At 45.6% G+C, this 21,780-nt stretch overlaps 1 protein-coding gene across 3 annotated transcripts; it reads left to right on the plus strand.

Annotated features, from left to right (window-relative positions):
* Positions 1-1,055: 1,055 nt before the first annotated feature.
* Positions 1,056-21,597, plus strand: HMGXB3 (HMG-box containing 3). Of its 3 annotated transcripts, none has more exons than XM_075509510.1 (20): positions 1,056-1,311; positions 2,043-2,190; positions 2,574-2,748; positions 3,204-3,767; positions 4,418-4,516; positions 6,079-6,210; positions 8,261-8,673; positions 9,034-9,209; positions 9,499-9,596; positions 10,141-10,239; positions 10,740-10,889; positions 12,587-12,885; positions 14,324-14,451; positions 15,084-15,215; positions 15,479-15,663; positions 16,265-16,484; positions 17,571-17,704; positions 18,110-18,226; positions 18,652-18,861; positions 19,434-21,597. In XM_075509510.1, exons 1-20 carry the CDS (start codon positions 1,203-1,205, stop codon positions 19,902-19,904), a joined length of 4,059 nt encoding a protein of 1,352 aa, XP_075365625.1. In that variant the 5' UTR covers positions 1,056-1,202; the 3' UTR covers positions 19,905-21,597. The 3 variants fall into 3 exon arrangements, with proteins under 3 accessions (XP_075365625.1, XP_075365624.1, XP_075365626.1); XM_075509509.1 differs by having other exon boundaries at positions 12,584-12,885; positions 19,434-21,596; XM_075509511.1 differs by lacking the exon at positions 1,056-1,311 and adding an exon at positions 1,405-1,650 and having other exon boundaries at positions 12,584-12,885; positions 19,434-21,596.
* Positions 21,598-21,780: the final 183 nt, after the last annotated feature.

The following is a 21,780-nucleotide window of genomic DNA, read 5'->3' on the forward strand; positions in this document are numbered from 1 at the left end:
TCCTCCGAGATCTGAGAAGACACGAGATAGATGTGGTTTACATTTCTCTAAAGTTAGAAGTCATGATGTAAAACACAGAAATAGACATGAATAGAAAAAAAAAGCCAAAATGTGTAATTTGAAAAACGTGTTAAAGCAATAGCTGCACAATATCCCGCTTTCCAAAAGGTTCAAAGGAAGAGGGTTACGGGTAAAGAGCCCTATAAGGCGAGAAAAAATTACTTTGTCATGTATGGAAAATTTCATTCTTTAAAACTGAGTGAGAAATGTTGGTAAACAAATGCAGGGACCCAAAGATCCCACGCATACTCGCAGTGGTTATCACACCCAGGTCGATACCACGTTTCGTGACAGGAAGATCTCTAGGGGCTCTCCTGCCGAGCTGGCAGCACAGCGCTGGCCTTACAACCAGTGGCTGTGGAACAACCACCGCCGTAGTCAAGTGGCACTGAAGCTTTCTTGGATCTTCAGCTGGACCTGAATTTTGGGTTGCCACTTCATCTGCCTCATCCCCGGGAACGGGAAGCAGGACTGACTGCACTTGTGGGCTGACGTTACCGGAGTCAAGGAGCTGAGCTTTGCCCCGGCACCTCCCCGCATCACGAGGAGAAGGGGCCAGGCCTGTACCGGCTGCTCCGAGGAGACCTGGAGGGAGAACGGCTGTGGAAAGCCAGACCGAAAGTCTGCCTGGCACCACTGCAGCACGCAAGAACACGGTGCTACTTCTGCAGGGAGCACTCCCCGCTTCCAGCGGCCCCAGCCCTTTGCTAATTGCGCTCTAATTGTGCTGCGCTCCCGTGTGACCAGCTCCCGCCTCCCCGCACCGCCCTGAGGAGAACTGGCGGGAACAGGGGCCGCGCGCGCCGCCTCTCTCCCCGCGCGCTCCTTCCCGCCACCACTCGAGGGGACGCCGCGCACAGGCGGGAAGAGTGACCCCTCCCGGCCACCGTGCCGCCCCGCCGCCCTCCAGCCGCTCCCCGGCGCCCGTCCCCGCCCGTCCCACGGCGTGGCCCCGCCCCCTCCAGCCGTCACGCCGCGACCCGGATGCTGTTGCCGCCAGCACTTCCGGTGGCAGCGGGTGGCCGCCGAGGCGAAGGCTCTGGTGCTGTCCCGCCCCGACCCGCGGCCCGGGCCCGGCCTGGCAGCCGGCCCAGCATGCCGGGGCGGCCCGCCCCGCCTAGCCCGTCCGCCCGCTCTTCTCTATGCGGCTGGCCCGTAGCTCCGCCGCTGCCTCTTCCGCGCCGCTGCGCCCCGGCTGGGACGTGACCGCAGCTCGCTGCCTGTCCGACCGCTCGTCCCCGGTGCTGCCCAGTGAGTGGCCGAGGCGCCAGGGCCTTTTCTCGGGGGGCAGCAGGGAAGGCGGGGCGGGGGGAAGGTTCACCAGCGCCTCGGTGGGCGCAGGAAGGGGACTCCGCCGCTCCCCGTCGCCTCGGGCGCTGTGGAGGAGACGGGACCTCCGTTTAACGGGCTTTGGCTTGTCCGGGAGTAGTGACTGCGTGGGGCCGAGGTGCGGGTCGTGCGTGGGCCGCACCTGAGCCCAGGTAGCGTTGCCCTTTATCTCCTGAGGCTTCTCGCGTCCTCGTTGCCTCCCAGCGCCGCGGAGGCTGGAGCTGTCGTCGGTGTTAAGTGAGGAGCCCTGGAGATTTTCTGGTGGGTAAGAGGATTACCAGGCTTCCATGCTTGTTCAGCCTCTGGCCTTGCGTTTGCGAGCGTGGCCGTGATATCTTGTAGCTGGACACCTGCTTGCTGGGCGTAAGGCTCATTCTAGATTACCAAACTTATCTGAGAGGTTCCTGGGGAATTGCAGCTTTTAAGCAGAGGTGCAGCGTGTCTGCACTGAACTGATGGTATTGAGGTCATAGCAATAAGGGTGTTTTCTTCTAAAAATAGATAAATAGCTAACATGTCGTTATCTTGAGTAATTAAAGTCAATCTTACATGCCAGTGATGCTGTCGCTTTACAAAGGTGATTAAGAGCAGTCTTTGTTGGGAGAAATGTCGTATAACTTGGCGAGTGCGTAACATAAAATACGTATCTTTAGCAATGGAGGCTCCATATGATGGCACTGAAGTAACTGTGGTAATGGAGGAAATAGAGGGCACTTACACTTACGCATCACCAGTGCCATCTAAGAAGAAAAAGAAATACAAAAGTACTGGCGATCATGGAGAAAAAGCCAAAAAGCCTAGGTAAGTTCTTTCTGTTTTCATTTAGTGGCTGTGGAGGGTATGGGAGCAGTTTTATTAGTGATAAGAGTGAACTTTGCAGTGCACTTGAACACTTCGTAGTATAAAACTTCATATATAAAAATTTAGCTTGACACTTTGAGCCCGCTCTGACATCCTTGCCTTTATGGGTGCTACTGTTGCTCGATCTAAAGTTTGTATACCCCAGAATAATTTGCTTTAGGCTCTTTCTCCTTACTTCAGAGGTTCTCCTCAGAATCTTAGTTTTCCTTTGGTTAAAAAATGCATTTACAAGTAGAATTGAATGTGGAAACCTTGTGGATTTCTTTTTCCAAAGGAATTTATGTAGAATGACGTTAATGTTTCAGTCTCTGGTTGCGTTTCAGATCTGCTTACCTCCTCTACTATTACGACATTTACTTGAAAGTACAGCAAGAGCTCCCCCACCTTCCTCAATCTGAAATCAACAAAAAGATTAGTGAGAGCTGGAGGTTGCTCAGTGTGGCTGAAAAAAGCTATTACTTGGAGAAAGCCAAACTAGAGAAAGAGGGATTGGACCCGGTAAGTCACCTTTCTGGCGGTTCTTTGCCATGTGAAGAGAGAGTCACTTAACTGCTTACACAGCACTGTGTGTGGGAGAGTCACTTAACTGCAGATTCCAGTTTGTATTTCTGCTTAGGACAGCCTATAAAGAAGCAATGCGTGAGGCCACTGCCTCTTGCTGTTGCCTTCTGTCCAGTCAAGGGATATTGTTTTGAAATTCAAGATGGATATGTCTAGTACCCGCTGATGGGGATGGTAGTTATTTTTGTGTCATGTCATCAGGGTGATTGATGGTAAAGTGGATGATAAAACCAGGGCTGAGAGGGAATCTGCAGGCTCTGTCATGTGGAGAAATTCCCAGCAAACTACCTCGGGAAACCATTTGAACTTTAGGCACTAAAATAGCAGGGTTGAGAACTGGATCTCTTCCTTCTCTTGTATTCATTTATTCCATACTCTGTTTTTGCCAACAGAACTCCAAGGTGTCCACTCGAACTGCAGTAGTTCCAGACATTCCAGGTTTCCGTAAGATTCTTCCTCGCTCAGATTATATAATTATTCCCAAAACCACTCTTCAAGAGGACAGGAGCAGGCAGTCGCTGGAACTGTGTGTGACACAGGGTCAGGCAGCGTCCGAAGGGTTAACATCATCCACCAATATCACAAATGTCTCCCGTGATGCTGTGCAAAACATCCTTTCTGTGGACTCGAGCCACGTTGGCATTTCTGAGCAGTGCATTGCCATCGAAGGACTAGCAGAAGAGACTGCTTCCTTTGGTCAGCCAGATGCTGTGGAAGAAGTGGTTGCATCAGAGGTTCTCTCTCACTATGTTGGGCCTGTGACAGAGAAAGTGGCTGGAGATATCCTCTTGGATGAGGCTTCTTTGGAAATAGAAGGACAACCGTATCAGACAGCACGGGTAGTTATTGAAGAGACTCTAGTTAGCAGCTCCACAGACATCTCCAATGGGAGCATTGCTGTGGCCCGTCCTCAGGTTTCAGATGGTGTGTCTGTGGTGACCGTGGTGACCGGGAAGGTAAGTTATTCCAGTGACACTCAGGCTTCTGTCAGCGTCTCACCTGAAATGTCCGAGTGCTGTTTAACACATTTTACTTGAGATCCTTGGTGGCTGCAGGAGATCCTGTATTGCGCAGTGTGCTTATGCTCAGCGGTGAGGGAAACAGCAACTTTTGTAACTCGGTGATTACAGTGTCTCTGCTTGCAGATTGACTCTGCCGTATGCTGATAACACTTGTGTCTTAAGATGACTGCCTGAGGTTTTTAAAATTATTTCTTATAACAGTACTTGGGGTGGGTTCCACAGTTAGACTACAGGATTTTGGGGAGAAAAAAATGTTACCTCTGTGCTCCTGATAGCTGTTTTCTTGGCTGCCGAGAGGTAGAAGGGAGTCCTTTTAAGTTGAGGTGTTAGGGATTGGTTATAGAAAACCTTATTCTGTGAAGAACTGGATCTGCTGTGTTCAATTTCGAGCTGTGATGAGTTTGGTAATTTCCAGAGTAGACCTGGTAAGACCATTGCTTTTGAAACGATAGCTCTTCTTTCCTGCTTTCTGGTCTCATTAGTCCTTAAGACATATGTTCAATGGCAGTGTTCATGAGAGGGTGGGACACAGGACACCATGTCTCTTGTTTTCTGCATGTATTTTCCCTTTGGCTTCATTTTAGGATACTGAAGAGACTAGCTCCTCCACACCCGCTACACAGTTTATTATGTTACCTTTGCCAACTCATTCTGTTGTGGAGAACCCAGCATCAATTAAATTGGTAAGAAATTCAGAGTCTTGTATGGTATTTTAAAGTATGGATATATTACCATAGGTTTGTCTTAAAGATGTTAGAGTAGGAAGGGTTTGATCATGGTCCAGTTCTTAAAGATAATTCAGTTTGGAGTCATCATGTTAGTTGATATATTTTTTTATCCCTGGTTTTATGTCTCGTGTGTGCTGATGGAGGTCTCTGACTTCCTAGAGTGTCTTATACGGGCCTGTTTCTGCTGCCTTCCTCCTCAAGGAGTTCTTGGAAACAGATGGAGTAGATAATGCTATCGCAACACATCTGGCCAACAGCAGTTTCTGTGTTGCCCTTTTCAGGGTCTGTGTAGCCATCTATGTCCTCTACTTGGATGTATATTTGTCTTCATAAAATGCCAGTATCCATCCCTTCAAGGGCAAGAATCTGCTCTTGTGACAGGAACGCTTGAGCTCTCCAGTCTCGTGGATGGCTGTTGCTTTGGCCATGTGACAGGAGAGGAGCAGTGACCTAAGGTTTTCGGAATGCGTGTAAAAGGTTGTGTGGCCCGTTGCATGAAGAAGAATAGTATTATTTCTCTAATCTAACCACTCCAGCCGCCTTTATTTCTGTAGCCATTGTAGGACTTCTTTGTACAGTCAGCACTGCAGCTCCTAGTGTTGTATAAGTTAGCATCAAATTCTGTTTTCTGGGTCCTCTGTGCTTCCAGCTGGTGGAACACTGCAGATATTTATAGTGGTGCATAGCATGATATTCTTCCAGGTGTCTTAGGGAGAGTGGAAATATCTCACATTTTTGTTCCTGAGGAGAACTGCCTAGCTTAAATTGTCTTATTTCTTTGACAGCAGCACTTGCATTTCTAGAAAAAAACGTACCTAGTTAGGGACTTACAGCACAACAGCTCCCTCGGGAGTGTCGAGTACAGAATATTGAGAAGTGCTGCGCTGACAAAAACTCAATGTGTTAATGCAGTTGTCCTGGCAAAGATGACAGGTTCTGCTTTAGCTGTCTTTATAAATAGTGCCTGGTGGTACTGCTGGTGTTACAGTAGTTTATAGCAAGTTACAGTAAAGCACCAGGGAGTACTTGACCACTGCATACAACAACAAATTACTGGTGAAAACTGCCTCTGCATCATGAGTGCTTGTCTTCAAGTCTTGTTGCCCGTTGACATGAGTCTGTTAATCGCATCTTGCCTTACTGTGGACTGCTGTTTGAATCACTTTTATACCATCTCATTGTGACTTTTTCATATTCATAGAACTGTTATATCACTGTAAATGCAAGGTTAGCTTCTCCAGTAGGTTATATGCATTGTTCATCTCTGCTTTGCATTTGATCTAAATTCTAGTAGTACTGAAGGCTCTTGTATAGACTGAGCATTTAGACTCAGTGTAGTTATGGTGCTGACTCACTCTGATCAACTGTGTGGTGGTCGATCAGTAAAAGGAATAATAGTGGAGGGCTGGTGATTTGCTGAATAACATTTGTAAAGTGCTTACGAGGAAAAGGGAGCGATGAGCACAGCTTTGTGTTTTTCAGCTCTGTAGAAAAATTCTTGACAACTCTCGTTTCAGACAACCACCTATACTCGCAGAGGACATGGAAATTGCACCAATCCTGGCTGTTCCTTCACTTACGTCACCAGGCATAAGCCACCAAAATGCCCGACGTGTGGGAACTTCCTGGGAGGGAAATGGATCCCAAAGGTAAATATGCCTTTCCTTCCCTGATTTTCAGACAAAAAGTGCTGGTGTTGTGAATGCCTGTGATATTTCTAGACCTGTAGGTCTAGCACAGGAGGTCAGATATGCCAGAACTGATCCCTGCACTTGTGTTCCAATGGTTGTGCTGGAGCAAGTCACCATTGCAGAGGACACTTCGCCAAGGTGAGACAGACTCAAAATCACCACACCTTGGGTAAAGATGCCACTTGTAGTGGTGTCAGTTAGAATAGATGGGGCTGCATTTGGTAATACACTCTCATTGACAGGACACACGTTATTCTGGCCCTCTGCCTACATTATAGTTCCTGTGACTGGAAGGCATTGCCTGTTCTTCCTGCTACAGCCCTAGCTAACCTCAGGGATTTGGCTGAACCATTTGTTTGTGGTAATTTATCTGTGTTTGAAGTTCTTCTACAAATTGAGGTTTTCTGTGGTCTTTCAACATCGTTTTTTCAACAGAAAGGAGGAACAATTCTCAACTATAGTTGGTATGTGATCCTTTGGGAGCTAGCTAATAAAGTTGATCTAGTGGAAGCTGAAGTGCTGTTGGGTATTGTTGACTCGTGGCTGTGTCTGATCATTCATGATATTCTGACCTTTGGCTGGAAGGAAATTCCCAGGTTTTGGTGGAGTTGTGCAGTTTGTTTGAGTGGAAAGGTCTTTCTCCACATGATACTCTGCTTGAGTTATTGGCATCTCTACTAGCTGTATACAGCAAAAAACACTTGCTCCTTAAACCTTGGCCATGTCATGGTAATTAGTCAGCTCGGAAAAGATGTGTGTTCATTAACTTTCTGTCTGAAACAAGGCTCCTCAGGCACAGGTTAAAGGATGTTCTCAGTATGAAAATTTGCATTGACGTTCAGGGGCTTTATGTGGATTTGTTCTGAACCTCCTTTGTTTTGTGTCTAGATCCACTAAGCATTTAGGGGCAAGAACTTTTTTAGGCAGCTTACAAACTCTGTAGTGTCTGAGCTGATGGCTGGGCTTCCTATGTGGTGGATGGCTTCTTAGCTTTTGTTCTGCACACCTGTTGAAGTAGATATATGGCTAACTGCAAAAACATGTTTCTACCTGAATATGGCATGCCTGCTCCTGTTAAATCCTACATTGATTAGAACTGAAAGGTTTTAGAGGGAATTTTCTTTCTGGCTTTCAGTTCTGGGAACACATTTGCATAAACAGTTCCACTTGTTTTTATGGTGTCATGCCTTGGAAAAAACATGCACCAGCAGGTTTTTTTAACCGGTAATAACATCAGTAGAACTGAAACTAAATATATACATACCTTCCTGTTCCTTAAAAAGAAAAGGGACTAGTTTAGAAGATGTCTGTTTTTAAAAACCTAGATTATCCTTCTGAGTATGAACTCTATAGAGTGCTTAGAATTTTGTTTATCATGCCAGAATTCTTGATTCCATTTCTGGTATCTTTTTTCATGTTACTAATTCAGTGTTCTGTCATACCTCTCTTGACCGCAATACATGGCTTCTGTAGCCTTAGTCTTGAAGGTAACATTTTCCTTAAAGTCAAAAAACCTTCCTGAGTAATTCTCTGTTTCCTGACTCACTCAAATGCATGCTTTTCTGAACGCATGTATCCAAAAGATACAAATTCTCTATCCCTTTGGTTCCTCAATAGAGTGGAAGAACAGACAGCATCTAGAGAGCTGAAGCTATGAAAGGGGAGTGTAGGAGGTGGGTCCTTGTTACAGAGGGTGGTGGGTGAGTTTGTGATGTTGGTGCTAATAGTGATATTTGAGGGAGTTTAAGAAAGACTGATTCTTCAAAGTAAACAGTGTCTAAAAATAATACATGAAGGGTCAGGAGGCTAGATGAAATGTTAACAGGGACTTTGCTGTTGTAGGAGATGATGTCTTTCTGCTCTTGTACAATTCACTGCTTAAACACTTAGAATTTTGCTGTTTTGATCCAGCGTTAAATAGGCCATGGCAAACCTGGCATCTGTGAAGTGAACTTACTTATCTGTGAAAGCCTAAAGCTCTGAAATGTGACTATCTCTTTGTTTCCAGGAAAAGCAACCAAAAAGCAAATCTGAGCCAAATTCAGGCACCTCTCTTAAAACTCCGGCAGCTAAAAGAGGTCAACAGTCAGTATTCGCAGAACCGGCAGCTGTTAGCGAGGGTACCTCCAAGTCTGCCTTCGAAAGCTCTGAAGCTGTCAGCCAGCTGCTGAATGCTGTGCCTGTTGGAGGGCAAATGCAGGAGACGGAGTGGAAGGAAGTGATCATCTCTGAGGCTCACATTCTTGCAAACCATGTGCTTGCTGAAGACAGAGGGAGTGCTGTTGGCGTGATGCTGGGACAAGAGAGCCAACGGCACGGAGGCTCTTCTTCAGAGCAGGCAGAAAAAGATAGTGTAGGGCTGGGGATGCCCCCATCTTCTGAGGTGCCGAGTCCAAATGCCTCTGCAAAAAAGCCGATGGGGTGAGTCAGTTTCCCATATGTTATGGGAGCGTATGATGTCTGTTGTGTGCTGATGGGACTAATCCAAGAAATTGAAGGCTGTTGGCAGTGCTTCCTTTAAGACCTGTTCTGTTTACTGTCTGTTTTCTGCCAATTCAGGATTGTTCCTTTGAGATTGTTTTGTCCATTAAAGCTAATTTTTTTTAAAGTGACAATTAAGTTCTAGTCACAGGGCAGATGTATCCTTAGCACTATTTCTCCTTTCTACTGCAATAGCTGTGATTATTGTGATTATTAAAGCACAGTTTGGGGAAGAGAAGAAAATTGAGGCTGACGGGGAAACCATGGAATTTTTTTCCAGTTGTAGCTCTTGTCTTTCAGAATTGATGCTCCAGCTGCTACACACAAAGGACAAGAAGTAAAGAGTAAACCAAGACCTAAGCCCTCTTTGCTGGCTGCAGCAAGACCCATGCGAGCCATTCTGCCTGCACCAGCCAGTGTGGGGAGAGAAGCCAGCACTGAGCAGCCTAGCAACAGACAGGCCTTTGTAAATACCGGTAAAAGCAGTATTCTCTGTATGCTTTGGGAGTGGTTGTCTTTCCTCACCACATTGAAGTGGTCTCTGTCAAATAATAAGATATGTCTGAAGGGAGATAGTGACCTACCCTAGAAAAAAAACACTCTAACTGAGAGTGCAGGTAAATGGGCCATGAAACACCTGCTTGGGTCATTTCAAGTTCAGAGGGAAAATCTCACGTGACTATGGTGGCATTTACCAAAAATGTCAGAATGAAACGGGACCTGTTTTCTCATATCTAATGTCCTGCATCCTTTTCCTCCTTCAAGACAAGCATTCCCCTGTGAGAACATCAGGCTTGAAGCCCAGTACGCTGAAACAATTGGGCCAGTCGATTCTGCAGCCACCAAACGCTGAGGAGCGGAAGGTGCCTATGGTTTGTTCTTCAAATGCATATTATTTTCCTGTAGCTTTTTTTCCCCAAGATGAGGGATATGACCTGAGTGGTGAGAAATAGAACATAAAAATGTAGCAGCCTTATGATGATGAGATCTGTGACTGACAGTTTTTGAGATGGCTGGGAAGCAGCACAACTGCTAGATGGCTGAGAGTAGGAAGTGAACAGAGAGATGCTGTTGGACAATCATTCTGTTGGCTGCTTTGAGAACCTCCCAGCTACTTCCAGAAGATGTTTTGAGGATCTGCTAGTGCTTTGATAATTTGACATGCAATACTGAGTACTGAGTTTCTTTCACCTGTGAAATATGACTGAGTATGCCAAGATGCTGGAATACTTCTGTTGGAATTGTAATGCCTTAGTATACAAAACAGTGTGGTGTAGTCCTCTGCTATTAAATGAACATTAATTGATTTCTTGGGGGTAAAAAATGCTAATAGGTATTGCTTACAGGATGTATGTATTCAGTAGTAGGTATCTCATGGGTGTTGTTTTTTCTGCTTTCAATCTTCAGCTCCACAGTGCTTTGACCAGCAAGGCATCTCAGGTTAAAGTAGTGGAGGTCAAACCAGACATATTCCCTTCCTACAAGTACAGCTGCACCGTAACTTTGGTGAGAATTTTTCAGATGGTCTGACTTACGCCATGGGGAGTGTCATCTCTGGGATGAGACCGTTCTGTGACTTTTGTTTTACTGAGTTGGAGAAATGTATCTCATATTTAATGTGAGACAATCTGTACTTTGTGTGTCATCTGTTGACCTAATCCAGGGTGACTGTACTCTGTTGCAGTCATGTTTGGGACCTTGTTAACAACTGGATTTTTCTTCATATCCTAGCATAATCCTCATCCCTTCCTTGAGTTCAGCAGGGAGGACCAGTGGTTTCTGAATGAGTTTAATGTGCGAGTGTTTGTGGTCTCCGGAACTGGCACCAAAATGTTTCAGTGCCAGTTAAAATATAATGGGCAGTGACAGGGCCTGCTATTTGACCTTTAAATGAGGTGTTATAAAGTGGTGAAAAAGCATATGATATTCAAGCAAACTTTTCTGGAATCTTGTTGCCATCTAAAAGTCAAGGTCAGCAAACATTTTTTTTTTTTTGTGTCATTCAGGATTTGGGATTGGCAACATCACGTGGCAGAGGGAAATGCAAGAATCCCTCCTGTAGTTACGTGTATACAAACAGGCACAAGCCACGAATCTGTCCAAGCTGCGGATACAATCTTGCCAAAGACAGAGCTGAGAAAACAGCGAAATCACTGGTAAGGTTCAGAATAGTTTGTCTTATCAAATGGCTGTTGTGGGGTGAGCAGGGAAGTTACCTTAGTTTGCAAGTGCCTATGGGAACGTGTTAATTTTTTTCATTATGGTAAGCTTTTCTAACAGAATAATGTCCTATTGAAAATATTTGTGATGATGTTTGTACTGTCCGACTCCTGCAGCAGTGGTGCTTCAGGCTGAGAATGGGACCGAGTGCACTCAGTTCTACCACTGGATGTCTCTGTAGCTTAAAAACAGCTTACGATGTGTCGGTACATGCTGGGGAAGTCACCCCTAAAGTCACTTTTGTTGTGTCAGCTTTGAACTTCAGACTTCATCAAGAAAATCCCAAGTATGCTCTGCTTTGTAACCAGTTTGTGGCTAATGTCAATTAAGTTAGTACATCTTGTATTAGAGCTTCCTATTTTTAGGGGTTTGTAGTGCAACTTTACTTCCAGCCTGAATTTATTTCTGGATGTAGTATTTTTTTTTGATCGTAAACAGATGTTTTTCAGTTGTCTGCTGTTCTACATGGATGTAAATAATGAATTCTGGTTTTTGTTTGTTTGGGGTTTTTTTTCATTTGAAGTTTCAAAGGTTAGCTTTTCTCATACAGAATTGTTTTGTTTTTAAACAAAAAAAAAAAAATTAAAAAAGGGAGCTGTCCTGTTCTTAGCTGAATTGCTCACTCAGCATATAGACAGACTACGTTTTAGTCCTTGTGGTAATATGACTCTTTTTCACTTGCCTTTTTTATTTTGAAGAACGTAACTTTGTATAGTGTTTTTTAAAAAAACAAACAAACTGAAATGGTCTGTGTGAAACTCGCACAGAAGCAGCTGTGTAAGGAACAGCAGTGTGCTTAGCTCAGCTTGCATCTTGAGAGGCATGTGGCTTGTCTCTTCCTCATTTAGTTTTATCTTATTTTCTGATTCTAGATCTGTTTAACATTCCTATCACACTGTTCATTGTTGTCTCTGCGCTTTTGGACTGATCATTTATCTCATTGCTAGACTAGACAGAAAAACAGGTTGAAATGTTGGCAGAAGAGTTTAAGTGATTAAGCAGATTAGCCTGTTTGCATTCTCGCTGTTCTTCTGAGCCACCTAGAGTTTGATTCTCCCGTGCTTGTGCATTTTGTCTTGATAGCATATGTGTGTTGGGGTGTGTGTGTCTAAGGACTATAGTTGATCAATTGTAATTGATTAGTGTATTCTGTACATTGCAGCCCCTAGTTCTCATTTAGCACTTGTCTCCTCTAGCTTCTGGAGAGGTGTGCAGAGTGCCGTGGCTGTCTGAGCATGTTATACAGGAGAATGTACTTGTTAACCTGTGGAGAAAGGCAGTGACGATTGCTGGGATTACTGAAGTGTTTATATACCTGCTGATGGTTGTCCTCACCCTTTTGATCCTCCATCTCTGCACTAACGCTCCAGTTTAGTGGCAAATCTGTGATGGTCTAACAGTATTATAGGAGTTCCTGAAAGCCCGGGATGTAACAAAGTATTTTTTGTCAAGTAACTTAGGCTTGAAGCTACTGTCTGGGGTCAATGATTGAGCAGTGGAGTAGAAAGCAAGTCTGCTGGGTACCAAAGTTACTGTATTTCTGCTACCTTTTATGACTTCTTTGGGCTTCTTGATATTTCATCTCCATGCTTGCCTAGTCGAATATGTGAGTGTTTGACTTGCTTTCTAGGAGGTCAGTCCAGGTCAGTCTGATGTGCTGAACACCAGCGAGCCCCTAACCCCATCCCAGAAAGAGATCCAGCGTCAATCCACCCTGCAGTTGCTGCGCAAGGTAATGCAGATCCCGGAGAATGAATCCGAACTGGCAGAGGTCTTCACGCTCATCCATGAACTCAACAGTTCGCGGCTCATCCTGTCCAACGTGAGTGAGGAGACAGTCACCATAGAGCAGACCTCCTGGTCAAACTACTATGAGTCTCCATCTGCGCAGTGCCTCCTCTGTAACAGCCCATTGTTCAAAGGGGGACAGAAGTAAGATTCTGTTTTAGACTTGTGACTCTTTCAACTCGTGCTGCTATTCTATGTTACAAGCGTGCCTGAAATAATATTTGCTTTAGCCCCCGGTACTGAAGCTGGTGTGACACTGTGTAAGTGCTACATGTGTGTGGACAGGGTTTAGCTGGTTAGCGATAAGCTGTTTCTGTTTCTCCTGTGCAGTGTAGTTTGTCATAGTTACCATTTCCGTACAGCAGGAGAGCTTGATCAAAGAGTGACTGCTAAGGCTAGATGTAAATTTTTTTTCTCAAAACAGTCTTCTCATTAGTCATCCCTTCTTTGTTTTCCATTCTGATGTTTTGAAGCTGACAGAGGCAAACTTGTGGGATTACAGATGTGCATTATGTGATTTCCCTTTTTTCTCTCTTCCTGATCTGAATATTTCCTGAGTGGATCTTTTTGCTTATAATGTTTTCTTTCTTTTCATGGCTTAGTGTGGGCTTGAGTGAATCCTTTTTTGGAACAAATATCCAAATTGAAACCTGAAGGACTTTCAGAAACTACAGTGTATAGCCTAATTACCTTAACAAGATTTGTATAAAAGCCTGTAGGGTATCTCCTCACTGAGTCTGCCAAACAGCCTCCTGTTGCCGAAAGCATGAGCTGAAATGTTTCCCACAGCAAAATGTCGGGTAGTTTACTGTTGTGTTTGTTTCTTCAGTGAAAAAGATTTTCTTGATACCAATTATGGATGTTTGCTTTGGTCAGGCTAGTACTAACTGAGATTTTTCCAGCAGAGATACTTTTTATACTCAGTAATTTTTGCAGAACAGTGCTATCTTGCACCCTGTCTCTCACCTTGTGACTTACCGACCTATGCATTGTAAATCCTTGCGTCTGTGCTGGGCTGCTTTGCAATGCTCTGTGTGAGACTCTCACATGTGCCTGTGTAGGCTCTAATTAAACCCCTGCCAGTGGGAGGGAGCTAGCTTTGACTTTGATTCCTATTTTCTCAGGTGGACAGCTATATTTCTGCCACTAGGGCACAACTGGCATTTTCCTGTCTGAACTTCCTCCTCAGCAGCTGTACTGTAGAGGAGCAGGCCTTTATGAATCTTTGTGTGTGTAGGGACAGGCTGTCAGGTAGAATGTGTTACTAGTCACCATTTGTTGTCCCACAGTAATAGGGCTGACGCTTCTCCCAGGGCAGCTGGGACTGTAGATTTTCTCTTCCTCTCAAATACTATGCACTTAATGTATGGAGCTGGAGAGATGCTGTAGTGCTTTTAAAAGAATGTGAGCAGTGACCTGACTCTGCCAGGGGAGGTTTTTTTCTGGTGTGAAATGATGTGAACTGGCTTAGACTGACATACTAATGAGCTCATCTCAACTAGAACATTTTGAGTTACTGCAGGACTGGACTAAAAAACCTGTTGGCTTCACTCTCCGAGTCGTCTTTTGTTGTCTTTTACAGTTCCCTTGCTGGTCCTCAGGAGTGCTGGCTGCTGACAGCTAATAGATTACAGGTGGTTACAGCTCAGGTCAAAGTATGCTTGAACCTGCAGTGTCTGGCCCTCCATAGCTTCACTGATATTTACACAGGTAGGAAAAATGTAAACGTACCAACTTACAGCATGACTACAGTCTAAACCCTTCAGAAGCCTAGGGACTGTATCAGGGCATTGTCTTTGCACAAAAAAGCCTATTCCCTGCCCCAGTGTATTAAACTGGAATTATTTTTGACTTGCACTATTCTTCTGCTTCTTCTGCAAGTAAATCTGTATTTGTGAGGAAAAAGACGTATGAATGCTTTGATGAGGAAGACCATGCCTTGCTTCATTGGTGTAGGTCTCCTCTGTGTAAGTGGTAAATGTTGAGTTCTGCAAGGCAACCCCTGAGATCACAGCCAAAGACGTCTCTTCAGAGTGCTGTTTCTCAGTGTTGACTAGTGAGGCTCGAGTGGCAGTCACTGTGGGCCTCCTGTGAGGCAGCATGGAGCTGAGGAGATGAATTGGCTGCTGTTCCTTGTAGCTTTTTAAATTTAAAGGCAAGTCTGTGAAAGGAGCTAATCTTGCTAATACGCAGAGGGAACAGTCCCAGAATCGCTATCCACATGGCTCCATTATCCTCTAAACCGTACTCATATGAGTATATTGCGTATCAGTAAGGAATATATTTCTTTGTGAGGAAGATCTGGAGCCCTACAGACAATAACTGTCTTGTTTTAACTGCAGGCCTTTTCAATGTGGGTAACAAGTTGCTGGTGAGCTTGGATCTTCTGTTTGCAATCCGAAACCACATTAAACTTGGAGAGGATCCCAGAGTGGCTGTTGGCAACATTCTCGACTCTGTTCAGGAGCAAACTGGTGGGTTTTCCTCTTTGTTTTTTACCATAGCACTTACACCAAACTGTGACCTGCTGATGATTGTTAAGTTATAAAAAGGCAAAACTCACCTATTCTAGTGTGGTATGTTTCTGTTAAATCACTTCCTAAACCCACCAGCACCTCTGTGACCAGTTCTTTATAATGGAGGACAGGTTTGTTTTTATTCTGCATAGGAGAGTTCTACTACCTCTCCACTGACTTTAGGAAGTGAAAGCTGTAACAGTGGCACGTTCTCTTTTCAGAAAAAAGCCTGAGCCCTGATGAGCAGGTTCAGCTCCAGGAGCTGCTGTGCAATGGCTACTGGGCCTTTGAATGCCTAACAGTCCGGGATTACAATGATATGATCTGTGGAATCTGTGGCATAACCCCCAAGGTGGAAATAGCCCAGAGGAATGTGGAAAATGTCCTGGCACTGAAAAATATAGAGGTAGGCTTTTCACAAACTTCACATCCTGTTCGTGTTCAAAGCAGATCATAATGACTTTTGCTGACTCTGGTCTTTGTAATGCACGATAATTACATGAGACCTTTTTGAGCAGTTTTCTGCTGATGCCTGGCAAGAGGATGTGGCTGGAGTGGTGATGCTTGCACTTCCTCTTGAAGGTGTTGATGTATGGTTTGGGGAAAACAAGATCTTCTGTCCCTGGACCACAGCTTTTGTCCAGCAGCCTCTGACAGTAGGGACCTTGGATTAAAGTTGCTGAACTTGGCCTTCTTCCTTTGACACGAAGGCATTCTTTTTTTTTTTTTCCCCAACAGCAGTTTCCTTGAGGTGCTGTCTTCTCTAACGGGGAAAAAAGCCCTACTAGTAGCATGCAGCATGTCTGGCTTTTATGTCAAATAAATGGTTTTGACTCTCGCCCAACGACAAGTGATTGTGGGGAACTCTGGGAGCCTGAAGTCATCTTGTTATATTTGTGCTGAGCACTCTCCTGGGTAGTCCTCATGCCTTGAGTGAGGCTGACACAAAACTGTCAAATGAACTACGGTTATTTGTATTTGACCAGTGTGTTTCTTGCTCTCTCTAGTTTACTTGGCCGGAATTCTTGCCATCAAGTGAAGTGAATGTAGAAGACTTCTGGTCCACGATGGAGACAGAGGTGATTGAGCAGGTGGCTTTTCCTTCTAGCATCCCCATCACAAAGTTTGATGCCTCTATTGTTGCTCCTTTCTTCCCTCCACTGATGAGAGGAGTGATGGTGATCAATACTGAGAAGGACAAGAACCTGGATGCACAGCCAGTGCCAGGTAACTGCTGAGGTTGTGCTTATTAAGGGAGTGCTTTACGTGGCGGTGACTTCAGTCTTTTGGTGGTGATTAGAGTTGAGAATCAATGATTGCATGACTTTTAAAAAGTTACGTCTGCTGAGAGAAGGCAAGAACGCTGGGGTGAGTTCCGCTGTTCTCAGGATACTTAGCAATTTGAGCTTTGGCCTGCCCAATGAAGTTTGAATGCAGTGGTGTGCTCTGGTGCATTTGAGACATGGGGGACATGAGAGCACTGCACCCCAAATAAGAATGGTCTGATTACAGAGGGATGCATGCACAACTTGAATGCCAGTCAGTATTTGTTTCATGTTAGATGGATAATGGGACTGTGAAAGCTGCAGGCAGTGTTTGGTATCTCAGTATCACGGTCTCAATAAAGGGTGAATAAGTTTTTACAGAACTTAAAAGACTAGGAGATGGATGTGTTAGTCCTGATCAGTGTTGTCAACATTCAGTATATCCAGGGCATTGACTGCATGTAACAAGAAACGATGAGATGAATAAGCTCAGATGTACGAGAGCTAAATTTAGTTAGCACCCGGTTCCCTTAACAGTTTAGGTATTGGGTATAAGAAAGAAAACTGGCTTTGCAAGCTTAACAAGTATATGAGTTGGCTTTGCAGACAGGGCTGTAGCTGTTCTAGAGAGTTGAGCTGCAGAAGGGCTACATGGGCTTTTGTGGAAGTGGAGCTCCAGAGACAGAACCAGGGAGGAGGTGTGAAGGCTAAGCCTGGAGCTGCTCGGTCCGAAAGCTACAGTCACATTTCTCTGTGCTGTTCTGTTTATCCTCAGGTCAGTCCAACCAGTCGTTTAAAGGTTACAAACGACAGGATAGACAAGTGCTCATGGAGTCTGCAGCTCTGCTGGGCTCAGTCTGGTGACCTCACTAGCAAAGGGTTTGAGAGAAGTGTGGGCTGTGACGCGCTTTGAAAATAGGACTATTCACAGCTTTCTCTTGGTGGCAGTTGGTTGTGCAGTCTCTGCTTCTGTGGTCTTCAGAAGAAATTATTTTGGTGACTTCCCTTCCTGAGAATGAGTGCTGAGACTTGTTTCCTGCCTTTGCAGGTAATGGGAGTGCCTTGGTGAGGCTCCTTCAGGAAGAAAACTTCAGGCTTGAGCTGATAAGCTCTTACAGTGAGGAAGAGCTGCAGAGCTTTCTGACACAGTGTGGCATCCCCTGGGAGGCTTCAGACACAAAGGTAATGGCTTGTTTGCCCACATACAAGCCTGCAGGAGTGGAGCTGTCCTTCACTGTCTTTCCCTCATTCACACTTGCCATCCTAGATAATTAACTTCTCATCTGACTGCACTAAGGGCAGGGGTGGGTTAGAAGCGAGTGCCTGCAGATTATAGGATAACTTACACATGGTGAAATAAATTGAACCTTTGTGGGCTAGAAGAAAGGAAGCCTGTAATTACCTTGTCACAGGCTCAGCATCGCGTAATTGCTTGTCATCCTCACGATGCTGAGTGTGGGATTAGGAAGTTATTGGATAAAGTGCAAATTAGGATTTGGGAGACCTTGCCTGCAGCTTTCTCCCTCTCTGGAGGAGTCCATTAATTTTAGCCACGTACAGACTTTCTCTGGGGCCTGTCTTTTCTAGGACCAGCTCTGCTACTCCCTCCTGGCTCTCTATGAGTTTGTACAGAATGGGACTAACATCACACAAGCCTCTACTCATCACACAGGAGGGAAAATCTACAAAGTCTGTCCACATCAGGTAAGGAAGGCTGGAGTCAGCAATGTTTTTTCTTACCTTGCTATTCACTATTATCTGATTTACCAGTGTGGAACTCCCTCATTAAATAGAAGCATTGGAGTGGACTTCTCTGAGCCTTGGGAATGAAACACACTGCCTTGGGGGCTAGGAGTATGAGCAGTCCTGCAGGAGATTTCAGGATCAATTAGTGACCTGAAGCCTGGTTTTGATGTTGCTGCTGAGGTGGAGTTGAAAATCACCTCTTCCTGAACAAGATAAAGTGAATGTGTATGGGGAGGAAACAGAATATCTTTAGAGAAAGTAACTGTCTGGTTACTGTATTGTCTGGAATACCTGAAAGGAAGCTTAAGTTTTTTAAGACTGTATTTTTTTCCGTAAGTTTTCAGTTTTATTGTGCTGTTTGGTGTTAATCCTTTTCTTTCCAGGTTGTGTGTGGCTCAAAGTACATAGTAAGAGGAGAAAATGCCCGGGATCATGTGGACTTGTTGGTTTCCTCACGTCACTGGCCTCCAGTGTATGTTGTTGATATAGCCTCTTCAGTGGCACTGTGTGCAGACATCTGCTGTCCTGGCCTGACTTCCCAGATGTGGGGGAAAAACCAGGGCTGCTTCTCAGACCCCATGGATCCTCCAACGGTTAGTTGTGTCCACCTTTGCACTCTGCTATGCCAGTCCAATATGGAAAAGTTTCAAGTGAGATTTAAAAGAAGTATATGTAACCTGCATTGTGCCTCAAGATAATTTGACCTGATGTCTCCTGACTCACAGCTTTGCCAGTGCATAGCTTCTGAGCATAGCAGAAAGTGTTATGTGTTGCTTGGGGCATTGTATTACATTCACGCTCCTTAATAGGAAGAGCTGTGCTGGAAGTGCATTGTAACAGTTCAAATCATGAACTTTGGAGCATGTCGCTTATTTTAGCACAGCAACGCACTTCTCTCGAACTACTGCTATTACTTGAGAAATGGGAGAGGAAGAGGGTTGCTAGTGCCTTGGGATTATCTCTGAGGGCATATGAGTGAGGAGGGAGTGTATGGAACCACCTTTGTGGCATTTAGGGGAAGCCTGAATCAGTTAGCCCTCCCTCTGTCCTGGGTCATAGTGCTGGTTGGAGTTCAGCCAAACAGTCGTTTTGTCTTGTTCTTCTTAGCTGTGGGGAAGTTGCTTCTTGTTCTACCTGGTGCATGTCTCTCTTCCCCCCCCCCCAGTATGTGTCCTGCCCTGAACTGCTAGACCAGCACTACAGCGTAGACGTGACTGTGGCTGAGCACTCTGTTCAGCACCCGATCACCAAGTCGTCGGCACGCCGAATTGTTCACACGGGTTCAGAGCAGAACAGCCACCGAGATCCAACGGCTCGGCATCACTGCATCTCCCTGTGCCGAGAGCTGGAGCCTTACAGCGCCATCATCGCTGCTATCAACGACAGCAAAACTAGCAACGTCCGCCAAAGGCCCATCACCTTTGAGAACGCCACGCACTATTACCTCTACAACCGCCTCATGGACTTCCTCACCAGCAGGGAAATTGTGAACCGGCAGATCCAGGAGATCGTACAGAGCTGCCAGCCTGGGGAGGTGGTAATCCGTGATGCTCTCTACCGGCTTGGAGTGGCCCAGATTAAAACGGAAACAGAAGAGGATGAAGAGGGGAAGCAGGAGGATGATAGAGGTTGCTGAGTAACAAAACAGCCTGTTGGTTTCTCTCTCTGGTCATGTGGATGGGTGGGCTAGGCAACTTCTGCAAGGTTTGGGCAGCTGTCTGGCTTGAGAGTTTATTTTTACAGGTTGGAGATGTGATGCCGGTGGCTTTGACTGCTGTTAATGACCAAAGAGCTGTGTGCTTCCATAGTGTCATGATAGCTGCTGTGAGCATGGGTCTGTCACCCCCCTTGCTGAAGGCTGCAACTGCCTCCTGTGGTGTGCGATAGACCCAGTGTTCAGTGGTGTGAAACGTTGCCCTCCCTGCAGCTGGCGAGTGGAGAAGGGAGAGGCATTTCTGGTAGCAGGGAGTATGCATGGTCAAGCGCACAGGTTTTTTAATTCTGAATCATGCTTGCTGACTTCTTTGTGCATATTGGTGGCAGGGCTGGGGGTGTGGGAGCGGGCATGAAAAGCAGAAAGCTAAGAAGATTTCCCCCAAAACATTCTGAATAGATTAGTTTAGGACACTGACTCCTGCTTGGAAATCTTGCAGAGTTCTCATATGCATTGGCTGCAAGGAGTCTTTAGTTGAGGAGAAGCCATGCAGCTTTAATGCCCTGTATCTGGGGAGCCTCCCTGGAGGCTGCACTCCTGGGTCCAGGATTGTGGGTGCTTCAGCTGCAGAAAGTTTCTAGAATTGTTTGTCCCTTCACATGAGCACTAAAAATTTAGAAGCTGAAACATACAGTGAGTGAAGTGTTCTGTATGTTAAGGTAAGAATTGACCGGGTGAGCCGCAGGGGAACCAAGCTCGTTGGAGGGCTGTATGAGCGCTGTGTGAGGTGGTGGCTGTGGGAAGGGGAAGGACACACAAAATTTCTGTGCTATCCCCCTGGACACTTTTTTTTAAGCAGTTTCATTCTGTTCAAGGACTCGCATTTCTGTCATCCTGCCCTTAAAAGAGAATCACAAAGACTGTCCGTGGGATCAAGGAGAAATGATGAATGCAGTGTCACCAGAGTGAGCAGGGTTCGGTATTCCACCCTCAGAGGAGGCGCTGGGAGAGCTGCACCCACATGTGCAACCTCAGCACTCTGTCAGGTGTCGTATTTGCCCTGCCCGTGTCCGCACAGCGCTGTGTGGGTTAGAGAAGTCTCATGCTGCCCAGGTTGCTTTATCGGCTCCTTGAGAGGAGTCGGGCTGAGACCTCTGCCCCTACAGCACGTCTGAAGAACACCTTGGGCTGCGGTTGTAAAGCTATGTGTGTTGTCTGCTGCCAGCTCCCGTTTGCTATTGCTGGTGATGAAGGTGAAGGTGGATGGATGTTTGCTGTGACCTGCAGAGGAGAGAAGCGGGATGCTAGACTGCTAAGTTGCCATCTGGGGAGTTTATTTTGTCTGGGTGAGCAGTGGGGAAGATTCAGAGGCTTGTGGTGTGGTTGAAAACTCCCTTCTGTGAAGGGGAACCTATTGAGTACCGTACTGTTAAAGTAAATGTATTAAGTCTGAGCAAATGCAGTAATTATGGCTTGGGGTTTTTCTGTTAAGAACATTAACTTATTATAAGAGACATTAGTGACTTTTTTCAGTCAGTGATAAAGTTTAATAAATTATCTCCAATTTTTGGGGTGAAACTGTGGCCAAGTGACTTGTTTTTTGTGTACAAGACCTGGAGGACTGCAGTGGGAAAGGGCACAACCGCTGTGTGCGTGTATACCACGCTTCCAGTCTGCGCTGCCATGGTGGCGGGGAAGAGCTGGTGTTCTCAGAAGCAAGGTGTTCTGAGAGGAGCAGCTCAAGAAATTGCTTGGGCCACCTCACCAGAGTGTTGAATAAAATTATCCTGCTAAATATAGCGAAGGTATAGTTCTTATAAGTGGCAAGAAAGTAGCTTCTGCAGATGGTCGACTCCCC

This window comes from Mycteria americana, chromosome 8, assembly GCF_035582795.1.
Source record: "Mycteria americana isolate JAX WOST 10 ecotype Jacksonville Zoo and Gardens chromosome 8, USCA_MyAme_1.0, whole genome shotgun sequence".
In the NCBI taxonomy this organism is placed as follows: Eukaryota; Metazoa; Chordata; class Aves; order Ciconiiformes; family Ciconiidae; genus Mycteria; species Mycteria americana.